A 23,704-nucleotide genomic window follows, 5' to 3' on the forward strand; every position below is an offset into this window, starting at 1 on the left:
AATAAGTGTTTAAGAAATGTTTATGTAATACATGATTAATGCACAGAGCTCAGCCTAGAGAATATTCTTCTGTTGTTAAGTCCAATAGAATTAATGCTTTGATGCATTTCTGCTAATTAGTCTTGTTTTAACTTTCTCTGTTATGTCTCCAAATAATTTAACACCTTCTGGAAAGGTCTTATACATCTGTTTCTCAAAATATCGTCACTGACTGAGAAATGGGATTTCGTTGTCTGTTGTTCAGTCCTCTGAAGGTATCTCCCAATACCAGATTATCACATTTCTCTCTCAGTTTTTAGCTGCAGATTTCTCTGTCTTTTGCTAAATACTGAGTCAGACTTTTCGTTGGTCCTGATGAGAAATGATAAGATAATTAAAGTAAAAATAGTAGTGATCTTTTAAGTAGGCAGTTTTTAATTCTTTTTGTAATATACCCTCCAAGAAGAGGGGACACCATCAATAAATAATAATGTGATTGTACCATTGTAGGAAGTGCTAAGATGAAAAGTTCCTTGTTAAATCTCTTCATTGTGTGAGTTATATGGACCTTTTTTCTGGTCATAAGTAACAATTGACATGACTTTCAGTGAAGGAATGCTGATTTGTACTTGGGTATAGCCAAGTGAACTTTTAAATTAATACAGTTTATTTTTTGTGAATGAATGTAACCTAGTATCTAGTGTACTCTTACAGTTTTCATATTTTTTAGGACTTCCTTAAGCTATAACTACTTTTAAAATAGTGCCGTAATTTTTTAACCTTCCATATAACTAGATGGTTTTCTGAATCTTGAAATTAAATATCATGGGTGGTTGTGTGGTTTTTTTAATGTGTTTTTTGTTTGTTTTGGCCTTTTAAATATGGCAGCATTAATCATTTGCCATGGAAATAAGCTGTATTGGTTCAACTGCCTGGAAAGTGTTATTAGCCTACCCGTTATAAGGTACGCATATATTTGTGTGTGTGTGTGTATATATATATATATATATATATTTTTTTTTTTCATCTTAAACAGATCATTGAGGTTGGACTTTGTGAAGTTTTTGAATTGATTAAGGAGACGCGATTTTCTCATCCATCCTTGTGCCTCAGGAGTCTCCAGGCACTGCTTAACGTACTTCAGGGTCAGCAGCCAGAAGGCCTCCAGTCAGAGCCACCCGAGGTCCTAGGTAAGAGCTCAGGGGCATTAAATGAAGTCTTTATTTATTTATTTATAATAATAATTTTTTATTATATTATGTTAGTCACTATACAGTACATCCCTAGTTTTTGATGTAAAGTTCCATGATTCATTAGTTGCGTATAACACCCAGTGCACCATGCAATACGTGCCCTCCTTAAAACCCATAACCGGCCTATCCCATTCCCCCACCCCCCTCCCCTCTGAAACCCTCAGTTTGTTTCCCATGTAAATAGCTTCTCCTATGAAGCATAGATAGCAGCCTGTAAATGTAATGCATTTTTTTTTTAAATTATGGTATTAAAACAGCAGGGGTATAAATTTTAAGGTATTTTGCTATTTTCTACTAGAGTTATAGTTTAATACAGTTCATGCACAGACATTTTTTGATTATTGTGATGATGGGGAAAAAGCAAAACATAAATCCTTGGAACCTAGAAATAATCCCAAGCCTTATAGTCACTATTAACTTAAATTGTTCTTGTTAAACCTTAGGCCAAAATAGCGAACATTGACTTTCTCTAACTTTATGTGTTATTCTGGGTTGTTAAAAAAGTGGAAAGAGAGGAAACAAATGCTACCAACCCAAAACTGCACAAAAAAGTGGAAAGAGAGGAAACAAATGCTACCAACCCAAAACAGCACATCTAGTTTCCCAACAGAGGGCATTTCTTTTGTATTCATTGTAAATAAAAATCCATTTTTGTTATAGATAATGCTTTTGAATTAGTAGCAACTTCGTGTAAGTAAATGTTTGCTTTTTGTAAAATGTATTTGGATTTTATGAATGCATGCCTTTCGTGTAACTGATAAGGTTCAACACATAATCCAGTAAGCAAGTTAGGAGCTCTTGAGGAATAGAAATAGAGATGGGAGCATAAGTTTGAAATTGGCTATTGCTTTTCTCTGATGCTGACCGTGGACCTTGAAAGTCTGGGTTTTTCTAAATCTCAAGCATTAGTTCATATCAGTCGTGTGGGTCCTATCTGTGGAGTTTCTGATTCAGTAGATTTGGCATGGGGCCCAAGAATTTGCATTTGGAATATATTTCTAGGTAATGTGCCATTGCAGCTCACCTGAAGACCACACTGCTGGTCTGGACTAGAGTTTGATCCTTTTTTTCTACTTGGTTATTTGGTGTTAATTAGACCCACATGTGAGAACCTAATTACATGTCATACTGTTTTTGTTTTGGTGGTGGTTGTTTTGGAGGGGAGGGAATCACGTGATTAGTTTTGTGTTTGCTTTTTTCTTCGGTTTAGTGGGGAGGGGAGTCCTTGCCAGGAAAAAAAGCTGATGATTTTAAAAAAACGATACCCTCCCCCACCCGGTGTTACTAAATACTACTAAATAAAAGCTGTCAAATGGTAAGAAGAAGGCACCTTGTTGATTATTGTTATGGTAACACCAGTGATCATATTACTATTGTGATGCATTACTTGGCATCACAGCATCTTACTAAAACATTTATTTATTTAATTGATTTTATTTAAGAATATTTTGCTGTTCTTAGCTCTGGTTTGTCAGTTAACAAATAATCAAGATATTTAAACTATCCACTAAAACCTGTTTATAACTTTGAGTAACATGTTAATCATTTCTTTTTCCTAGATCTTCTGGCATACTGTTGTCTTTTATCAGTTGTTACACATCTTGTTTTGTATCCAGTCTATATATAAATACTCCCTTTCCTTTATTCTTTTCAAAATAGATCTTGTTCATAATACTGTTTGTGAAATTATATGTGCTTTAGCTTAATCATCTTCTGTCTGTCAAAACTTTCACCTGATTAATTTGTCTGTTTTTGTTGTTGTTTTTTTCTTGTTAAGAGTTCCAGATGCTGCTGTACTTCTTTGGTCTCTCTTTTATCCTTTCAGCGTTTACTTCTAATCTATTCACCACTTTGACTTATTTTTCTATTGAGGGATTTACCATCACTTTATATTTCTTATCTTGCTTAGTTAGCTCAAAGATGTAATTTGGCTTTTTAAAAGTAGATTTCTGTTAAAATCTGTCTCTTTTTTCCTTTTGTCTAATAGCATAATCACATTAATACACTGGGGTTTTTTTTTCATGTTATTCATGAAAATACAGGTATATGTGTATCACTCTTACGTCAGGATCGCTTGATTAATTATTATACACTAAGCTTCTTCTCTTAGCAGATGGATTTTGATTTTAGAAATTGTCTAGTTAGAAAAAAGCATTCTTCTTACATCTATTTTTCTGTTCATTTTAAGATGGGAATGTATGTTCTTAAGTATTCATGTAAATGTAAAAGTATCTCCTGTGTTCTGTGCAAAGAGTGTATAATTCAGGGGTGATCAGTACAGACATCGTTGCTTTTATTATGGGACTTAGCATCAGACAGACACGTGTGATTGGAGATGTGGGTAAATAGTATGGGGGATAGTAGAGGGAGTTCTGGGAGTCTGTAACTTGCTTCCTTGAAGATGTGACATTGGAGATTTGAAGGACGAATAGGAAGAAGTTGCTACATTTCTAGGCAGAAAGGACAGCATGCATAAGTCTCTGAGACAAGAAGGAGAATGACTGAACAAAGATTGGCTAGAATGTGGAGAGTGAAGGGAGGGAGGGCTTTGCCATACGTGAGGAAGGAGGCAGGGACTAGACCATGTGGAGCATCGTATGCTATGTTAAAGGAGCCTGATGGCTATCGTTCTAGGAGAAATAGAAAGTCACTCACTATCTCCTTATGGTTAAAAAAAGTTTATTTTATAGCACTTATACTGTTCTCTTCAACTGGAATCTAACTTTTTTGATGACAGGCATTCTTTGTCTTGTTTGCCAGAGTACCACCACAACCTAGAATATTTTCTCATGTACAGGAAGAATTCAGTAAATATTTGCTGAGGAATTAAAAGATGAAGGGGCAGAAGGATAATGATGGAAGGAAGGATGGACAAATGGAGATAGGACAGATGAAAGGATGAGGGGAAAGAAGGATAGTTGGGAGGGAAGGGCGAAGGGAAGGAAGACTGAAAGCTGTACAGGCAAGTGAAGAAAGGGGGGGGAGAACAGAAAGAAGAGGAGCAGGAACGAACTAACAAAGGAACGAACAGATTTTAAATAAAAAACCAGACTTTTTGGTTTAAAAATTCTCTTTGGCTACAAAGGGGCAAAAGTGAAGGTAGGAGCTAATTTATGAATACTTTGTAGTGATCTGATTCCAAGGCAGTGATAGCATGGATTGGGAAGATGGTTGTGAGACGGAGCAAGTGGAGGCATCAGGAAGCGAAAGTGATGGGGCATAACTGGGATGAGAGACACAGGAGATGAGGGAGAGACAGAGGAGGCTAGCTTTCTCTGAGTTAGCGAATAAACCACACATGGCCTTTTAGTTTTCAGAGAGTTGCAGTGCACAAATTCTCTTTCTTTTGCTCTCTTTTTCCCTCTTCATCTTCCTCAGTTTGGCAGTCTTTTTCTGTTTCTTTCTTTTTATCTTGAGTGCGTGATCTGTAAGGATTTTCAAATTCCTCTTCCCTTCTGCAGAGGAAATACCTGGAAGTCTACTGATTTAGTCTTGGGCAGAGTTGTTCAGGGAATTTTGTGTGGAAATTTCTTGTGGCCGTAGAACATCCAGGTGTTATTTTACCATCTTTGCCACTAAATGGCTTTATCATTTAGGGAAAATCTGTTTACCTCTCTGTCTCAGTTTCATTGTCCATTAAAGGGGGAGGGTATCTGTCCTATTGACTAGGAGGTTTTTCTAGGATATAAAATGAATTACATACTCTCTTTATAAATACAAATGTGAACTCCTATTATGTTAGCAATAAAGCAACTTTACATTAAAAAAAAATTATAGCATGTGTTTTATGTATTCTGTTGTTTTGCAAATATATAATTTTCTGGACACTTACACGTTTGTATTCTTCCCACTCCAAAAGGTAAAGTAAGTGCAGTGAGTAGTCTGTTACTTGAGAGGATATTTCTTGAATGTATGAATGCCTCAAGACGAGTTTCTTTTAAACAACCTGGGATAGATTCCATTTTTTTTATTTACAAAAATAAGGGGTTGAACTAAATGTTCTCTAAGGTCCTTTTTATATAAATATTCCAACTTTTTGGGGAAGAGGGTAACTGGGAAGGAACTAATGCAAAGTAAGTGTTCTAGATGCCTTGAATTTTTTTTTATAATGAGGCAAGGTATAAATAAATAAACAGATGCATGAAATGTTCTGTATGTCGAATGAATATAATTGAGTTTTATTTTATCCACAGAGTCTCTCTTCCAGCTCCTTTTGGAAATCACTGTTCGAAGTACTGGAATGAATGACAGCACAGGCCAGTCTCTGACAGCACTTTCCTGTGCTTGCCTCTTTAGTCTGGTGGCTTCTTGGGGAGAAACAGGAAGGACACTTCAGGCCATCTCTGCTATCCTCACCAACAATGGCAGCCATGCTTGCCAAACAATACAGGTATTTCATTTATAGCTGCTTAGAAGGTCATAAGATGCCAAGTTGGAATTTCACCTTAATTTCTGTCAGTTAGGAGTCTCCTGCTTTTTCTCACTCGTTATACTGATTTGATCTATCCAAGGTTGATATATAAGTAATCCTCAGTATATAAAGGTAATAAAATGAAACTTGGCAAAAACTCTTAAATCTTTAAACTGGTCTTTGTGTCAGCTCCCCATCCACCTCTTCTTTTGTATTGTCTTGTTCTCTGCCCTCCCCCACCTCCCAACTTGCCCACAATTTTTAAGTATTGTCAGTGCCCCTAACCCCTGCATTGTTCAAGGATCAAATGTAGTTTTTTAATGAGTTGATTTGTTCCTGAGCTGCTTCAGCTTTACATAGAACATTTTAAGCTTTTAATATTTGATCGTGGAATAAGCTCTTTATTCTTTATTGTTGTTAGTGGTGGGAAATATAATTCTCCTTAAAGCAAACTTGATTTAATTTCTTTGGATTGTTCTGGAAGTTGAGTAAGAAGTTACAGTTTTAAGTCTCTGTTATGTGCTCTTCACTGGTCCCTTGGACAACCTCCAGAACAGATGAAAGGGCTGCTTCAATCCTGTTATTAGCAGGCCAGAGATAGTAGAAGAGGTGTGTGGGTCCTTTTCTTGGACTTAATTCAGCAATATTGAACTCTCCTTGTCAAACATGAGCAATCACCTTACTCTAGATTTCTGTTCTTACTCTTTTCCCTCTTTCTGCCCTGCCTGAAATCTTCTTTCACCTTTTTATGATCCTTAATTATTTTGAAGTTCCTCTAATGCAGTGGTTTTCAAAACCGTTCTGCAACTGTGCTTCCAGGTTTGACAAAATTTCAATTTAAATACATGCTTAAAATAAACAAATAATTCTTAAATTTTAATGAAATACCACAAACGTTTACATATCGTATACCAAATTTTTAAAATATAGTGACCATAAACACATGAGCTTATTAGGCATCGTGTGATTTATTTTTTGTGTGTAGACTCATCTCAGAGGATATGAGGTGAAGTCTAAATGATGAGTTGAATTGGCCAGTCCAGAGAGAGGAAGTGTTAGTGTTGGGGATGTGGAGGGAGAATGTTCTTGGTATCCATGTGCTAAGGCAGGGAGGTAAGAGTAAGAGTGGAATACTGAAGGTTGAAAGAAGTTTAGTATGGTTATAACATTGAGAGCTTTCAGCTAACAGAGATAGGACTTGCATGCATCTCTGTCTGACTGCAATATTATGCTTAATATGCACTGGTCTGTGCACAACTGCTAGATCCCCTGAATCAAAAGCTGAGGTTCTCTATAGACCTGCCCTGTCCCTGCATCCCTGTCTCTAGCCCAAACACCATGTTAAAAGCCTGTTATCTTAACATGGCTTACAATGTTCCTCATGTTTTGGCCTCATTCCACCTACCCCTTCATTTCACAGAACTGTCTTGGCCAGGCTATGGGTGGAGGGAGAAAAATCTTCCCCGAGAATATATAACTCTAACATCTCAAATTCTTTCGGGATTCAAATGCATATTACCTATCTTGTTCCAAAAAGCTTGAGCTGAGAGTTTAACGTAGGGCAGGGATGATAGTACCATGGGGTACCTTATTGAAGGAGACTAAAATCTTTTTTGGAGGAATGAACTCCAAGTTTCAAAGGCTTCCCACAGAAAAACACATCTGAGCTCACAAATAAAAAGCACGTAGAAAAAAAGGCACCATCATTTAGAATTAGTAGAAACAAATACAGCAGAATCAGTCCTGCCTAATCTATATATATTCAAATTATTTGAAATAGAATATAAAACTTATATTTATATGGTTAAATTAATAAAGTATCACAAGTATGATTAAGGAATAAGAATGTAAAAACAAATCAGAAGCATCAGAAAACCAAATTGAACTCCTGGAGATACAAAAAAAAGAAAAATTACAATCTGAAATTTAAAGAATGAGTTAACCATTAGATATAAAAGAGGAAGAAATTATTCAGAATTCAGCACAGAAAGACAAAGAGGGAAGATATGGAAGACAAAATAAGAAACATGAACAGAGAATGAGAAAGCCTAATGCATCAATACAGTTTGAGTTTCACAAGGCAATAATGCATTTGTGGAGAGCAGTAGTTGAAATAATGGGTAAGGTTTTCCAAAATTGGTAAATGACGTAGAATCCTTGGATTAAGGAAGTCTAGTTTAATCAGAATAAATTCTCTAGGTCCTGCCACAATGTTGGTGAGAGTAAATCAAGAGAAGAGAAAAAGGAGGAAATCTGAGACTTCTTATTATAGTACTGCGTTATCTTAAAACTTAAGTACCCTTTTAGAAAGCATGAGAGAAATAGAGTCATGTTGAAGAAACATGTTAATTTCTGCTCCTCTCTAGTCTCTACTAAGGTTATAATAAAGGAATTTTTTTCAAAATATAAACTTTTAAGAATGGGACATATTTCTGAAAAACAGAAATTGGGGAAAGCTTAAATTTAAATTCCTTAAGAGGCTAATGCCCATTGAAAGTAAGTTGATTTTCACCTAAAACTCCAGATAGGATTTGGAATTGGAAATAATAGGTACCTGGAAAGTGGTGGTGAGGGCAAGAGCTAAAAATTGATTTGAAGTCTGTATAATGAAAAGTAGAGAACCCCAGAGCTCTTCTTAGCCAAGCAGCTGTCCTTCTGTCGTGCCCCAGAGAGATACATTTGCTGTCTAAAGAAACTGAGTCAGAGAGTCCAGGGGAAACCAGCCACAATTGAGAGTGGAATTAGGAGGTAGGCTGAAAATAGAGATTTAATGAAAGTCTTTGTATTGATAATGAAATTTCTTAACCCTCACTAAGTTTTCAGAACAGTGGCTATAAAACTTACAGCTTCTAGGAGAAAGACTGGCAGATTCTTCTTTGGAGAAAGAGTGAGAAAAGATCCACAAATCCCGGCATTTGGAGGGGGGTCCTCCAATGAAATGCTCAGTCTTAGTGTGATCATTTTGAGGTGAGGTCAAATCAGGTGATCTGTCAAATCCTGTCTATTCATACCAAGCTTCTTAACTTTTTTTTTTTTTTTAATTTTAGTAACTTACTCTTAAAACTAAGTGTACAACCAGATTATTTGTTTTTTTGGGTGTTGAGTTTGGTAAGTTCTTTATAGATTTTGAATACTAACCCTTTATCACATATGTCATTTGCAAATATCTTCTCTCATTCTGATGGTTGCCTTTTCGTTTTGTTGATTGTTTCCTTCCCTGTGCAGAAGCTTTTTGTCTTGGTGAAGTCCCAGTAGTTCATTTTTGCTTTTGTTTCCCTTGCCTCCAGAGACGTGTCTAGTAAGAAGTTGCTATGGCCAATGTCAAAGAGGTTGTTGCCTGTGTTCTCCTCTAGGATTTTGATGGTTTCCTGTCTCACATTTAGGTCTTTTCTCCACTTTGAATTTATTTTTGTGTATGGTGTAAGAAAGTGGTCCAGTTTCATTTTTCTGCATGTGGCTCTCCAATTTTCTCAACCCTATTTGTTGAAGTGACTGTCTTTTCTCCATTGGATATTCTTTCTTGTTTTGTCAGAGATTAGTTGACCATATAGTTGTGGGTCCATTTCTGGGTTTTCTGTTCTGTTCCATTGATCTGTGTGTCTGTTTTGTGCCAGTACCATACTGTTTTGATGACTACAGCTTTGTAATACAGCTTTTTTTTTTTTTTTCAGAAGTGAAGGACAATTTATTACTCAAAGAAGCAGCAGTAGCTACAATATCAGCATTTTTTTGGCATATTATTTTATTTTTTTATGGTTTTTTTAAAATAATTTTTTATTATGTTATGTTACTCACCATACGTACATCCTTAGTTTTTGATGTAGTGTTCCATGATTCATTATTTGCATATAACACCCAGTGGTCCATGCAATATGTGCCCTCTTTAATACCCATCACTGGTATATCCCAATCCCACACCCACCTCCCCTCTGAAGCCCTCAGTTTGTTTCCCAGAGTCCATAGTCTCTCATGGTTCCATTCCCCCTTCTGTTGTAATACAGCTTGAAGTCTGGAATTGGGATGCCTCCAGCTCTGCTTTCCTTTTTCAAGATTGCTTTGACTATTTGGAGTCTTTTGGGGTTCCACACAAATTTTAGGATTATTCTAGTTCTGTGAAAAATGCTAGTGGGTATTTTGATAGGGATTGCATTAAATGTGTAGATTGCTTTGGACAGTATAGACATTTTAACAATATTTGTTGTTCCTATCCATGAGCATGAAATGTTTTCCATTTCCTTGTGTCCTCTTCAATTTCTTTCATGCGTTCTGTAGTTTTCACAGTTCAGATCTTTTATCTCTTTGGTTAGGTTTATTCCTAGGTGTCTTATGGTTTTTGGTACAATTATAAATGGGACAATTCTTTGATTTCTTTTTCTGCTGCTTCATTATTGCTGTATAGAAATACAACAGATTTCTGTAATTGATTTTGTATTCTGTGACTTGACTGACTTCATGTATCAGTTCTAGCAATTTTTTGGTGGTGTCTTTCAGGTTTTCTACATAGTATCATGTCATCTGTGAATAGTGAAAGTTTGACTTCTTCCTTGCCGATTTGGATGCCTTTTATTTCTTTTTGTTGTCTGATTGCTGAGGCTAGGATTGTCAGTTCCACGTTAAGTACTGATGACAAGCGTGGATATCCCTCTCTTGTTCCTGACCATAGAGGAAAAATCTCAGTTTTTCACCACTGAGGATTATATTAGCTGTGAGTCTTATTAGCTGTGGCCTTTATGATGTTGAGGTATGTTCCATCTATCCCTACTTTGTTGAGGGTTTTTATCAAGAATGGGTGCTGTATTTTGTCATATGCTTTTTCTGCATCTATTGAAAGGATCATGTAGTTCTTATCCTTTTATTAATGTGGTGTATCACATTGATTTGTGAATTTTTTTTTTAAAGATTTTATTTATTTATTCGACAGAGATAGAGACAGCCAGCGAGAGAGGGAACACAAGCAGGGGGAGTGGGAGAGGAAGAAACAGGCTCATAGTGGAGGAGCCTGATGTGGGGCTCGATCCCATAACTCCGGGATCACGCCCTGAGCCGAAGGCAGACACTTAACCACTGTGCCACCCAGGCGCCCCTGATTTGTGAATATTGAGCCACCCTTGCAGCACAGGAATAAATCCTACTTGATCGTGGTGAATGATTCTTTTAATGTACTGTTGGATTTGATTTGGTAATATCTTGTTGAAAATTTTTGCATCCATATTCATCAGGAATGTTGGCCTGTAATTCTCCTATTTAATGAGGTCTTTGTCTGGTTTTGGAATCAAGGTAATGTTGGCCTCTTAGAATGAGTTTGCATCCAAAAAACAAATAATCAAATAAGAAATGAAGACATGAATAGACATTTTTCCAAAGAAGACATACAGATGGCTAACAGACACATGAAAAGATGCTCAACATCACTCATCATCAGGGAAATAGAAATCAAAACTGTAGTGAGAGACCACCTGACACTTGTCAGAATGACTAAAATTAACAATACAGGAAATAACAGATGTCGGCAAGGATGCAGAGGTAGGGGAACCATCGTACACTATTGGTGGGAGTGCAAGCTTGTGCAGCCACTCTGGAAAACAGTGTGGAGGTTTCTACAAAAGTTAAAAATAGAACTACCGTACGACCCAGCAATTGTACTACTAGGTGATTACCCAAAGGATGCAGAAATACTGATTCAGAGGGGCACATGCACCCTGCTGTTTATAGCAGCATTATCAACAATAACCAAATTATGGAAAGAGCCCAAGTGTCCCTTGACCGATGAATGCATAAAGGTATGGTATATTACACATATAATACAGTGGAATATTACTCAGCCAACAAAAAGAATGAAATCCTGCCATTTGCAATGATGTGGATGGATCTAGAGAATATAATGCCAAGTGAAATAAGCCAGTCAAAGACAAATTTCATAAAATTTTACTCGTGGAATTTAAGAAACAAAACAAATGAACATAGGGGAAAGAAACAGAGAGGCAAACTGTTAAATAGACTCTTAACTATAGAGAACAAACTGAGGGTTGTTCGAGGGGAGGTAGATGGGGAAGATGGGCTAAATGGGTGATGGGTATTAAGGAGGGCACTTGTTGTGATGAGCACTGTTATCTGTAAGTGATGAATCACTAAATTCTCCTGAAACTAACATTACTCTATATGTTAACTAAATTTAAATAAAAACTTGGAATATTAAAAAAAAAACCAAAAATAAATAAAATACCGCAGTAGGAAAAAAAAAGTGTACAACCATGTATCACTAGGCTAACATGAAAAACAGATCCCCCAAATCAGTAATAATAGTAAAAAATAATTCGGATGAAAAGAGTATAGAGAACAGAAGAAGCTCTAAGAAAACTGATTAATATTTTGACGAAGGATAAGAGGGGATTACTATTATTATTTTTTAAAGATTTTATTTATTTATTTGACAGAGATAGAGACAGCCAGTGAGAGAGGGAACACAAGCAGGGGGAGTGGGAGAGGAAGAAGCAGGCTCCCAGCCGAGGAGCCTGATGTGGGACTGGATCCCAGAACGCCGGATCACGCCCTGAGCCAAAGGCAGACGCTTAACGACTGAGCCACCCAGGCGCCCCGCAGAGAGGATTATTTATATTAAACTTCAGTATTCTATTTTTCTTTAAAAAACTCAGAACAGGAAAGAATTTTTATAAGTTAAGATAGCGATAAAATCAGTAGAAGAGTTAGAAGATCAGGTTGAAGCAGTCTCCAGAAAATAGAAAAGAGAGAGAAAACAGGTGATATAAAATAAAATTGGAGGATTTAACTAGGAAATCCAATACCTAATAGGTGTTCAAGCAGAGAGAAGGAAATTAAAAATCCTATAAGGAAAATTCCTGTACCCTGAATATACACATTTTCAGATTGACAGAACACACACTGAGTGCCCAACGTTCATGATGGAAAGTCTCAGGCCAAGATATAGCTTTGCAAATCTGAACACTGTTAATTAACAGATAATAAAGCTTCCAGAGAGTAAAGACAGATTATGTAACAAAGATCAAGCAGAATGGCATTGGACGACTTCTCAAAAGCAGCATAAAAGATAACAGAGCGTTCAAAGTTCTGAGAGAAAATGATGTTCACTATAAGTAGCTCAACTGACAGTCATGTTTGAGGGATCATGAAGATGCTTTGCAACATGCAAGATACGGAATAATTTTAAATTCTGTGCCTCCCTCTTCCTTAGTCTAGACCAGAGCAGGGTTTCATGAGGGGTGTTGCCAAGCGGGAAAAGTAGAAATGATGTGTTTGTGACTTTATTGAGAGGAGCATGGGGAACACTAAGGAGTAGGTATAGAGGAAACTTAGCAAACACAAAATTAGGGCAATTGTTGACTTAACAAAAAAAGAAAGAAAAATTACACAAGAGGGAAATGTAATATGTTACACAGTTTGGTTCATGAACCATGATTACACAGTCATAATAAATGATCTTTGAATACTAATGTAACCAGAAATTATTATATAGCTCAATTTTGAGGATTTGGGATGGGAAGAGGGGCATCCTTGTTCATAATAGACACCAACAGAGAAAGTTTCTGAAACAAAAAAATTAACAATGGAAGCTTTGGCATATTATATGGGAATGTGGATAGTGATTCTAGATAAAACAGCTATAAGTTTAATATAGCAGCTTCTAGGGAGAGAATTTGTAGTATTCAACCATGTATGTGTTGTATATATAATCCTATTATATATATATTCGTACTATCTGTACATATAGTATAAATTATTTTGAGTGAGTCAGAGGCCTTAGAACTGGAAGGGGAGGAGAATGTATCTGTGAACAGTGGCTCACTTATCCCTGTGAAAGCTCTTCCCTGTACAAAATGCTGCCCAGTAGAAATATGATGTAGTCTACGTGTGTAATTAAAGTTTTTATTAGCCACATTAAAAAGGTGAAATGAAACAGGTGTGGTTAATTATGTATTTTAATGATGTATTTCACTCAGTATATCCAAAAAATCATTTCAACATGTAATCAATGTAATATTAAGGTTCTGTATTCTTTTTTTTATTCTAAGTCTTCAAAATCCAGTGTGTATTTTGTATTTAGAGCACTAACCACATTTCAAGAGCTCAGTAGTCATATGTAGCTAATGGCTGCCATATTGGACAGTGCAGCTGTAGAACTGTGGCTGAGTGGTGCCCTGGGGTCTGACTGTGTTGTTAGATGTGGTAAAAGAGAGACAAAAGATGAGGAACGGAATTTCCTCTGCTGGCAGAATGCTGGTCCCATGCTGGTGACTGTTGATGACTCAGTTACAGTGCCAGGTACTTAGCAGGTCTTTGATAAAAATTGATGTCCAATGATAAGTGAAGTCTGAATGAATACACAGTTAACACAAATGAGTTTTCATATCGTGGAATATTGTTGACATTGATGGGCATTAGTCATCAATGGAGAAGCAAAGTGGAAGAGAAACATTGGAAATTTTGTTTCATCTGTAGAAGCCGTACTCACCGTTTTCTTCTGCTTAAATTTGTGCTTTGTTATCAGGAAGTGTATTAATAATTATGCATATCATACGAAAGATATTTTGGCTTGTGTGTGTTCTAATCCAACATAATTTTATTTATATCCCCTGTTCATACTTTTTACTTAATCTAGTATGTTTCCATCCACGAACTTGAAATCATAGGCAGTACTGGTTATTGGGTGTTTTGGAAAAGGATGCATTGAATTAGTGTTTTCAGCCAAAAATGCAAGTTAATATTCTTTGAGTTTGACATTTTTATCTGGGGCTGCTTGCGATTTGCTTCTTATAGATAAATTTCTAGTTAGTGGTTTTTACTGATGTGTAAAACCATGATCATTCTAAACCATTCATTTTCTCGTAAATGATGATGTATCACTGAAGTATCTGTTTTGTGTTTGTGACGTATGAAAATATGTAATTATTTGTTTCTTGTCTTTTAAATAGGTGCCAACAATACTGAATTCCCTACAGAGAAGTGTACAGGCAGTGTTGGTTGGAAAAATTCAAATTCAGGACTGGTTTAGCAACGGCATTAAGAAAGCAGCTTTAATGCACAAGTGGCCATTAAAAGAAATAACCGTTGATGAAGATGATCAATGTCTACTTCAGAATGATGGATTTTTTCTTTATCTGTTATGCAAGGATGGATTATACAAAATAGGCTCTGGATACAGTGGAACAGTTAGGGTAATGTGATTCCTTACAGTTCTTAATTATAGCAGAAGTGTGTCTATCCTGAATTGTGTTTTGTTTTCAACTTCATTTTTAGAGCACTGTTTAATTTTGATGTAATAATATTTCTTTGAAAGTCATGATGGAAACATAAGTACTAAATGTCATCCATTGTGTTGTTTTTCATTGATTATTAATTATGAAAGTGTTGATGGGCTAACTTTTTCGTTACTTTTCAGGGCCATATATATAATTCTACATCTCGCATCAGAAACAGAAAAGAAAAAAAGTCTTGGTTAGGGTATGCTCAGGTAAGGAAATATCCTCAATAAACCAGACTTCTCTTTCCTGTCTTTTGGAACATGTGGCTTGTACTTGTCTGATCAGTAAATAATGTCACCTCTGTTTAAACAGATACACATTAGTGTCTTTTTAATAATATGGCTAATGACAACGATACAGTGTAATATAAAGAACATTGGCTGAGAATTCATAAGAGGTTTACTTTAGTTCTGGCCCTTATCCTTAGTAGCTGTGTGACTTTGGGCAACTCAGTTAGCTTATTTGATCCTCTGTTATTTAGCTATAAAATGGGTATAAAAATGCCTTCCATTGGAATTCTCATTTAAGTGTATCTCTAGGTAAGAATCAGAGACCACCAGTTAACATTAGCAAATATGAATTGGGAATGTATCTCTGTGACCTGAGTCCAAATTAGAGCTTCTTGCCACTAGACCCTTCGTTTTAAGTCTAAATCAGTACCTTCTGGGGAACAGTGCGTGGTCTGCCCAGTGAACAGCTACCTGTATGGAGGATCATGCAGAGTATCACCAAAGAGAAAAGAGCTAGACCCGTGTTGCTCTCTCAATGCTGTGATCTCATTGCCTGACTAACGTGGCCAAATAGATGTCAGAAATCAGATACTTTACTGCACCTCCCATGTAGAGAAGCAGGCGAAGGATGAACAGAGGGCCAGAGGGTTTATTTCCATACTGTCCGTTCCTGAGAGGTTAAGTCCAAGCTCCCTTGTGGAGGGATATAGAATAAAGATATCCTGGCATACCTGTATTGCCCAGCTGCACAGCTTGTTATCATCACATGATAAAAGATATTTGAAAGCATTTTGAAAATTAAATTATTGCTGTTATATGAAAAATAACTCTGCTATATCAACTGGGGATATTTTGAAATTAAATTTTAAATGTCAAATTAATTACTCAGTGATTGTCTCTTAAAATTTAACCTGGTTCAAAACATCTCATCAAATTTTTATTTGCCACTATAGTATTTTATATAAGAAAAAAAGACATGGAGATATGTCATTGGCTAATCATTCCATCTAAAACCACTACCCTGTTCATTTCTAAATATTAACCAAAATATTTTAGCTATTTTTCCTTAAAATATTTGTTAGAGTAATGTGGTCATTTCTCTTTACCTGGCAAGTGATAAAATAATTTGAACAAAATGTCTGTCTTGCCTGGGTGGTGTATCTAACGTATGTATCTGAGAATGTAATAGGTTAAATTGATACCCAGTAGTGTACAGTTCCTCCTCTTACTAAAGCACACCCATGTTCTTATATTTTTAATCTTAAGTCTGTTTTAGACATCAATACTGACGTACTACCATACCTCGAGAAACTATACAGACCTGTATGACTACTTTTTCTGCTAAGTAGCTAATGCAAAAATATTTTAACACATAACACAGCAAATTTTTTTGTTGTTTTCAGGGTTATTTATTGTATAGAGATGTGAATAACCACAGCATGACAGCCATAAGAATAAGCCCTGAAACACTGGAACAAGATGGTACAGTAATGTTACCAGGTATGTTATTCAACTAGTCATTTGTTTTCTTCACAGATGATTTTAAGAGATGTGCATGTTAGACCACTTGGACATACAAAAAGTGATTAGCCAGGAATAGTGCTTGCTTACAAGTAGGCTGAAAAAAATTTTGACATACAAAACATTTTATAGTGTATATAAAGTTAATGCATGTGAGGAAAACAGACATCAGCAATATAGTATAAAGTGTTTTAATATTTGTTTTCATATCACTGACCATCTACCTGATCCCTTAGCCTGATCCCTTAGCCTCACCCACCAAGATAATTTCAGCTGCTGAATTAGAGGGGGTGAGATTACTTTGCTGCTCCTAATAAAAGGTTGACTCTGACTCTCATACAACTTGGTATGAAGAACCCTCTTAATTTTTATTTTTACTTGAACAACAGTGCAGTTTGTTAAAGATTTTCAGACACAGATTTTAAGTGGATCAGGAATTTTTTTAATCCCATTGTTTGTGCTTTTTAATACTACTCTGGAAAGGCACTTTAAATACAATTCATTTTGCTTTAATTTAGAGTTTGCATATATGTATTTATCACTTAAATCACTGTATTACTTAAATCATTGTCTAAATTCTGGGGCAGTGGAATATACATTATGCCAGTGCATAATACATTATCCATTGTAAGGTCTTTGAATTTGCATATATCTTTAATGTAAAATGGAGGCATTTGCTTATATTAAAATCTTAAATGTTTAATGTGTCTATCAATAATTTCATGGAAAGCAGCAATATTACTTCTAAGCATTTGACCATCTGAAAATGATTGAGAACTACTTCTGAAGACTACATTTGGAAGGATAATTGCTCCCAAGTTGCTTGTTAATTTTTAAAATATTCTTATAACTTCATCAAACATTTATTTGAACATTGCTATGCATATATATATATATCCAGATTAGTGTACATGACACCATGTTAAGGTAAATGCCACATTTCATGTGTGTTTCACAAAAAAAGCTACTTTGGAAAACATAACTTATTAAAGCCATTTTGTAAATAATTGTTTTCAGATATACCTATAGGTTTTGGGTTTTTTTTGTTGTTGTTGGTTTTTTTTTTATCACCACAAGTCCTAGACCAACCGTGTCTCTGGTGATAATGGTGATGATAATTTTAAAATAATTACATGCATCCTCGTATGTGTGTATATATATGTATATACACACACATATACTTATATTAAAAATAATCACATTTATTGTATATCATATAAGCAAAAAAAAATCAAAGGTAATTGTAACCCCACTTCCCATATATAAACACTGTTAGCATATACGTAAACATCCTGTCTTTTTTCTATGTATGAATGGGCAGTGTTGTAAAAAAGAGGTCATATGCTACCTAATGCTTTTTTAATCTATCCCTTTCACTTAATATTCTGAATATATTTCCAGACCATTAAATAGTCTTTCACAATATCATTTTAATGTTACAAAATATATTTCATTGATTAATATATTGGAATGGAAGTTCCTTTCAATTTTTTACCATATAAATTACACTGTAATGAGCATCCCTGTCACTCTTTGTGCATGTTATTTTAGAATAACGTCCTGGAAGAAAAGTTCTTAAATACAATACCCTCCCCCAACAGATGAATACTAATATAAAGAATTTACTTCTGAGAAATGCTGATCAATTAATAAAGATTGTGACTGAGAAAATCATTTGAAAATGGCCTACCTATAGCTGTTTTATGTATTCCAACGTGATAAAATATGACTTGCTAATGTTTTTCTTCAGTTTAAATCACTCTACATCATTTAACATATGAAATGCAACTTTTAACAGTACAAGTGTGGCTTTCTGTGTTTCATAAATATGCACCATATTCAAGGTGAAGAATGAACCAAACTTTGGGAGGACAGCCCTGTGCCGTTGTGTCTTCCTATCTGGCAGATGTTGCTTGACATTTTCCTGAAGATGCTGTCTTATAACATTACGTGCTGGATAAAGAAAGGATAAGGAGAAGATCTTTTTGAAATCTCGCAGCAGGAAGACCTGCCCTCAAGCCTGAGGAAGCCTATCATCATTTTTCCATTTCTTTGCCTGGACTGCAGTTTCTTCAGTAGCACTTTTTTTCCCCTAGCTAGGGGCAACTCAGTAGTTTTCACATCCAGAAGCAGCAGAAATAAATTGTCAGGTTCATAGATGATAATGAATATGCCATATTTAAAATTGACATAAATCTGGTAATTCCATGAGCTTTGTGTTCTAACCTGTCTTAGATTCTAACTTATAAATAAGTTATTTTCAACCTAGTATTAATGAACTTAGAACACTTTTTTTCTGTTGTCATTTTAACCTTTATATGTTGGCATATCTTTTATATTGTACCCTTATGTCATTTACTCTCCGTGTCTGGTGACAGATTGCCTCAGATCATAAGACTTTTTGCCAATCTTCTTGCGCCGCTTCACTCCTCACCCCTGCATTTATCTGAAATTATAATGAGTTTTTCTTCTTTGCTTTTTAGTTTAAAATCTTACTGCTTAGAGCTTGAGAAGCATCTTTCTTGCGCCTCTTTGTATTCTGTACAGTGGACTAGGAACTCTTTCTTTCGATTTCTCCTCTCTTTGATTACCAAGTCTCTTGGGCTACCAGTGGGCCTTGTCTCCCAGTTTCTATTTCCAGTTTGTGATCACTGAATTCTCTATTTGGTAAGGGTCTGCCTGTGTTTTGCATATTTATAATAAGGAAGTATGCTAGTATGAAGCTCCTGGGCAAAGATATGGAGTAATCCAGCTTATTTGGGTGGGCTCCATTACCACATTCCAAAACCAGAATTTTATGTTTTGTTGATTCAGGTGCAAATAGAAATGAAATATTTTTTTGTATTGTAATTAATGGAGAGATTCATCCTAGTTCTCTGCAGTTATTTTGGGAAGTGTGTGTGCTCTTATACTTGCTTGCTGAACATTTGTTTTTCCAAAAGGATACAGTTTATACCTAGATGTTGATTTTGCTTGTAGTTTCATGTTATTTAGTAGCAATCACTAACACATGTCCCAGTGGTCCTTCTGTAATACTGGTATCCCTTGTTACAGTGGCACTTGTGCATTATTTTGATCAGAGTATACATGCACTATTCCACAGAGATACATACAGTATTGACAAAACACATTATTCCAGCCAAAATATGTGAGTGCTTTCAGACAAAGGAAATACATAAGCTTAGATGTGTTTGTTCTATGAAGCAGATGACCATTTAATTAGCATGCTATGGGGCTCTTGGCTGGCTCGGTCAGTAGAGCATGTGACTGTTGATATTGGGGTCATAAATTTCAAGCCCCATGTTGGGCATTGAGCTTACTTTTTAAAACACACACACACACACACACACACACACACACACACAAACGTAAAGCATGCCAAACGCTAAAAATGCTGGGAATAACTATTAAACTTCTAAGCAGAAACTGTACAACCAGTTCTATTTAATAAAGCAAGGGATATCTGTAGTTGGATACCATAGACCTCAAATGCAGAAGCTTTTAGGTCTATCTGTATTTTTCTGTGACACTAATGACTGTGATGTTATGTCTGAGGGTAGAGTGTTACCTACATTGCATGTGACTGTATTGAAATGATTATAACCAACATTATAGTTTGTTCATCATGGTGCATGTTTATTATCGGACTACATCTAATACTAATTCATTTTGAAATTAGGTGGGCTTTCAGGTCCTTGATTATGGAAGATTTGTAAGTGTAAGCACAAAATGTAATAAGTAATAATAGTTGAATTATTTAATTTATGCTAATTTCTAATTCTTTATAAAAAAGCACAGTATCCCTTTAAGTTTAAGTTTATCCTTATTGCGTGGAGAACTCTCATTCTGACTTCAGCAGAGGAGTAAAGTCATTTTGTGAGCTGTTTATTTATATTGTAATATAATCACTTTTTCCTCTTTTTGTACAGATTGCCACACTGAAGGTCAAAATATTTTATTCACTGATGGAGAATATATTAATCAGATAGCTGCTTCAAGAGATGTAAGTACTCTGAATCATGAATAGCTGGTGTAAATGGAATCCCTTTTTCATAAATTATTTGATCTTACTTAGACAATAGAGAGCCTTGAAAGACCAACTTATACAACACATTACTCTGAATGTTTTATTTCTTTTAGGATGGCTTTGTTGTCAGAATATTTGCCACAAGCACTGAGCCTGTGCTACAACAAGAATTACAACTTAAATTGGCCAGAAAATGTTTACATGCCTGTGGTATCTCACTGTTTGACCTGGAAAAGGACTTGCATATTATAAGTAAGATCGCCAAATAAGCCTTTTCTCCCATATTTAAAATTTCAGATTCTTTATTCTTTGGAAAACTAATATTGTGTTTTGAGCAGTAATATTTTGGTGGTTACTCTGCTGTTATTATATAGCAACTTATGAATTAATATGTATAAGTGGCTAGAAAATAAGACCTTTAAATCGTGTGCTATATGAACACCATTTTAAGGAAGTGACTACTAATTTTCCATTTTCATTTTGAATAGAGCAAATGAAAATAAACTTAATCTGATAAGAATTACAGATAGCATTTAAGGACATCAATTTTTATGTTCAGTTATTTAAAATTTTGAAAACTTGTGTTGTAAATATTACTACATTAATAAGCATAGTTCTCTCATTGAAACCTTTGATTGTTATTTGAACAGATTTTCAGCATAGCCATAGAGTGATCTCATAGATTGTGAAAATGGTAATTGGCCTAACAAACTGATAAGTAATCTTTCATTTGGATATAGAAATAGAGACAAGCACAGAGTGTTTCTCAGTCTTACTATATGTACTCTCGCAGTGTCATAGTAGTAATTAGGATCCTTAGTTCCCATGAGGCTCTCAATTTTGGTTTGTCATGCTATTCCAGGTTTAATAGTGCCATTTTTAACTTGTGGGGTTCTTTGCAAGACCCACTTTTTTGACTGTTATCTCATTAAATTTAATAAACTTGACATGAGTGGTTTACTTTGCATATTTTATTTAATTATGTAGTGTTTTTGTAATTCTTTTATTCTATTGTTAATTTTTTTCTTTGAAAGTCAGGCACATGACATTTTGTCATCCTGGTTTTTTTTAATTGAAGTATAATTGACACACAATGTTACATTAGTTTCAGGTGTGCAACATAGTGATTCAACAAGTATTGTTATCCTTGTTTTTGAATGGTATAAATTGAGTTGACTTTTTAATCACTCAAAATAGTGTAAAATTATGATTTACATTATATTAAAAATATAGTAGTATTTATTAGTCTTGTATTATCAGGTACAGGATTTGATGAGGAGTCAGCAATTCTTGGTGCAGGACGAGAGTTTGCACTAATGAAAACAGCAAGTGGAAAGGTAAATTACTCTTCAGGATCAAAAATGAACATTCTGTGCTTTATGAGATAGTCAATTGGTATAATCAGTTGATTAGTTTACATAATTCACATGTTTAAACATAATATTTAAAGTTTTAATTTTAAATTGTTATTTTAATATGGTGAAATTTTATTCATGTTGAAGTAGTTTAAAAGCAAATTGTGACATAAGAGTGTAAAACTTTATAAACTTTATAAAATGTTACATTTTTACAAATGTTTAATTATGGTGCTCTTTATAATTTTTCGAGTTGGAATGAATCCACATTTTGAGTTCATTTTGATGAACACATTTATTGCAAATTTCTGTAAATGTGCAGCAATATGGAGACTACAAGCTGGGGGAAGTAGGAACAGATATAATTAAGTCACAGATTGTAGAGGTCAATCTATAGAGATAGAAGTTTTTTTTATCTGATGGGTGTAAGGTTAAAGTAAGGTAATTAAAAGAATTTTGAAAATTAAAATTACTAGGCAATTATGGTATATTTGTATGTAGGGTTTTTTACATTGGGAAAAAAAGTTGAGAATTTTATCAAGTTCCTACTGTTGTGAGATGAGAGTATATTTGTGAAGTATATTTATTTGTGTATATTCAGGAGACTTGAAAGATTATAGATATCCTGAGGAGATACAAAAAAACTATTAAAAACTGGATCTTTGGGAAAAATACGTATATTTCTCTCCTGCTGACCTCACAGAAGTTGAGTAGTATAAAAACAGTTTGGTTTCAGGTTATTTTTGTTTCTCAGTAGGATATGGAAGTTTTTTTTTTCTCATGTGAAACATGGTACACTACTCCAAAAGACACTATAATTCTCTTTCTCTCTCTCTCTCTTTTTTCTATGTATATACAAGATATATTATACTGGCAAGTACCAGAGTCTTGGAATCAAGCAAGGTGGTCCTTCAGCAGGAAAATGGGTTGAGCTACCAATTACAAAATCTCCAAAGATTGTACACTTTTCAGTGGGACACGATGGCTCTCATGCCCTTTTAGTTGCAGAAGATGGAAGCATATTCTTTACAGGATCTGCTAGTAAAGGAGAAGATGGAGAGTCAAGTAAGTTGACTGATCAACTGGACATTCAGTAAAAATATTGTGGAATTTATTAACATGAGTTATATCAATTTCAATAGCACTAACCTCACCAAATTAATAGAGGATTTTACATTGGGGCATCATCAACCGATTATGTGGTGGTGTACTATTCATTAAGAATTTTAAGTGCTGATTTGGTTCTAGGGTTCATCTTCGTGAATAAAAAAATTGATGATGCTTTATGGATAACACTGCTATTCATCTGTTTTGTTCATTGATGTTATTTAAAAAAACTTAATTTATTACAATATGTTATTTTAGATAACCCAGAATTTTATAAGGAATATAGATTTCAGAATGCAGTAAATCTTATGTAACCTGTGTAATAGTGTTCCTTATGGGTCACTATTCTTTTTATTATTTTCCTGTAATGAAATCATTCCTAAGCAGGGAAAACATAAACAATTTTGTTTGTCTCTGATCTTTCCTATACTTTCATTCAGTTTTTCTCAGTGTCATTTTTCTCTTTTTATAACTTCTCATATACTTTATATGTTTTAGCACAGTGGAGTGGCATCTTCTGAGGATTAGGTTTGAAGTCAACAT

General features: G+C 34.9%; 1 protein-coding gene across 19 annotated transcripts in view; it reads left to right on the forward strand.

Annotated features, from left to right (window-relative positions):
• MYCBP2 (MYC binding protein 2) overlaps positions 1-23,704 on the forward strand; it is a 253,185-nt gene that overhangs the window by 37,904 nt on the left and 191,577 nt on the right. For all 19 annotated transcript variants that reach the window (XM_057307879.1, XM_044381881.3, XM_044381882.3 and 16 more), the window contains exons 4-12: positions 1,016-1,169; positions 5,426-5,622; positions 14,592-14,834; positions 15,059-15,130; positions 16,555-16,651; positions 20,602-20,675; positions 20,813-20,951; positions 21,960-22,036; positions 22,915-23,119. In XM_057307879.1, the coding sequence (XP_057163862.1) occupies positions 1,016-1,169; positions 5,426-5,622; positions 14,592-14,834; positions 15,059-15,130; positions 16,555-16,651; positions 20,602-20,675; positions 20,813-20,951; positions 21,960-22,036; positions 22,915-23,119 (1,258 nt within the window). The remainder of the gene's footprint in view (positions 1-1,015; positions 1,170-5,425; positions 5,623-14,591; positions 14,835-15,058; positions 15,131-16,554; positions 16,652-20,601; positions 20,676-20,812; positions 20,952-21,959; positions 22,037-22,914; positions 23,120-23,704) is intronic.

Source organism: Ursus arctos, unplaced genomic scaffold (assembly GCF_023065955.2).
Source record: "Ursus arctos isolate Adak ecotype North America unplaced genomic scaffold, UrsArc2.0 scaffold_10, whole genome shotgun sequence".
Taxonomy (NCBI): domain Eukaryota; kingdom Metazoa; phylum Chordata; class Mammalia; order Carnivora; family Ursidae; genus Ursus; species Ursus arctos.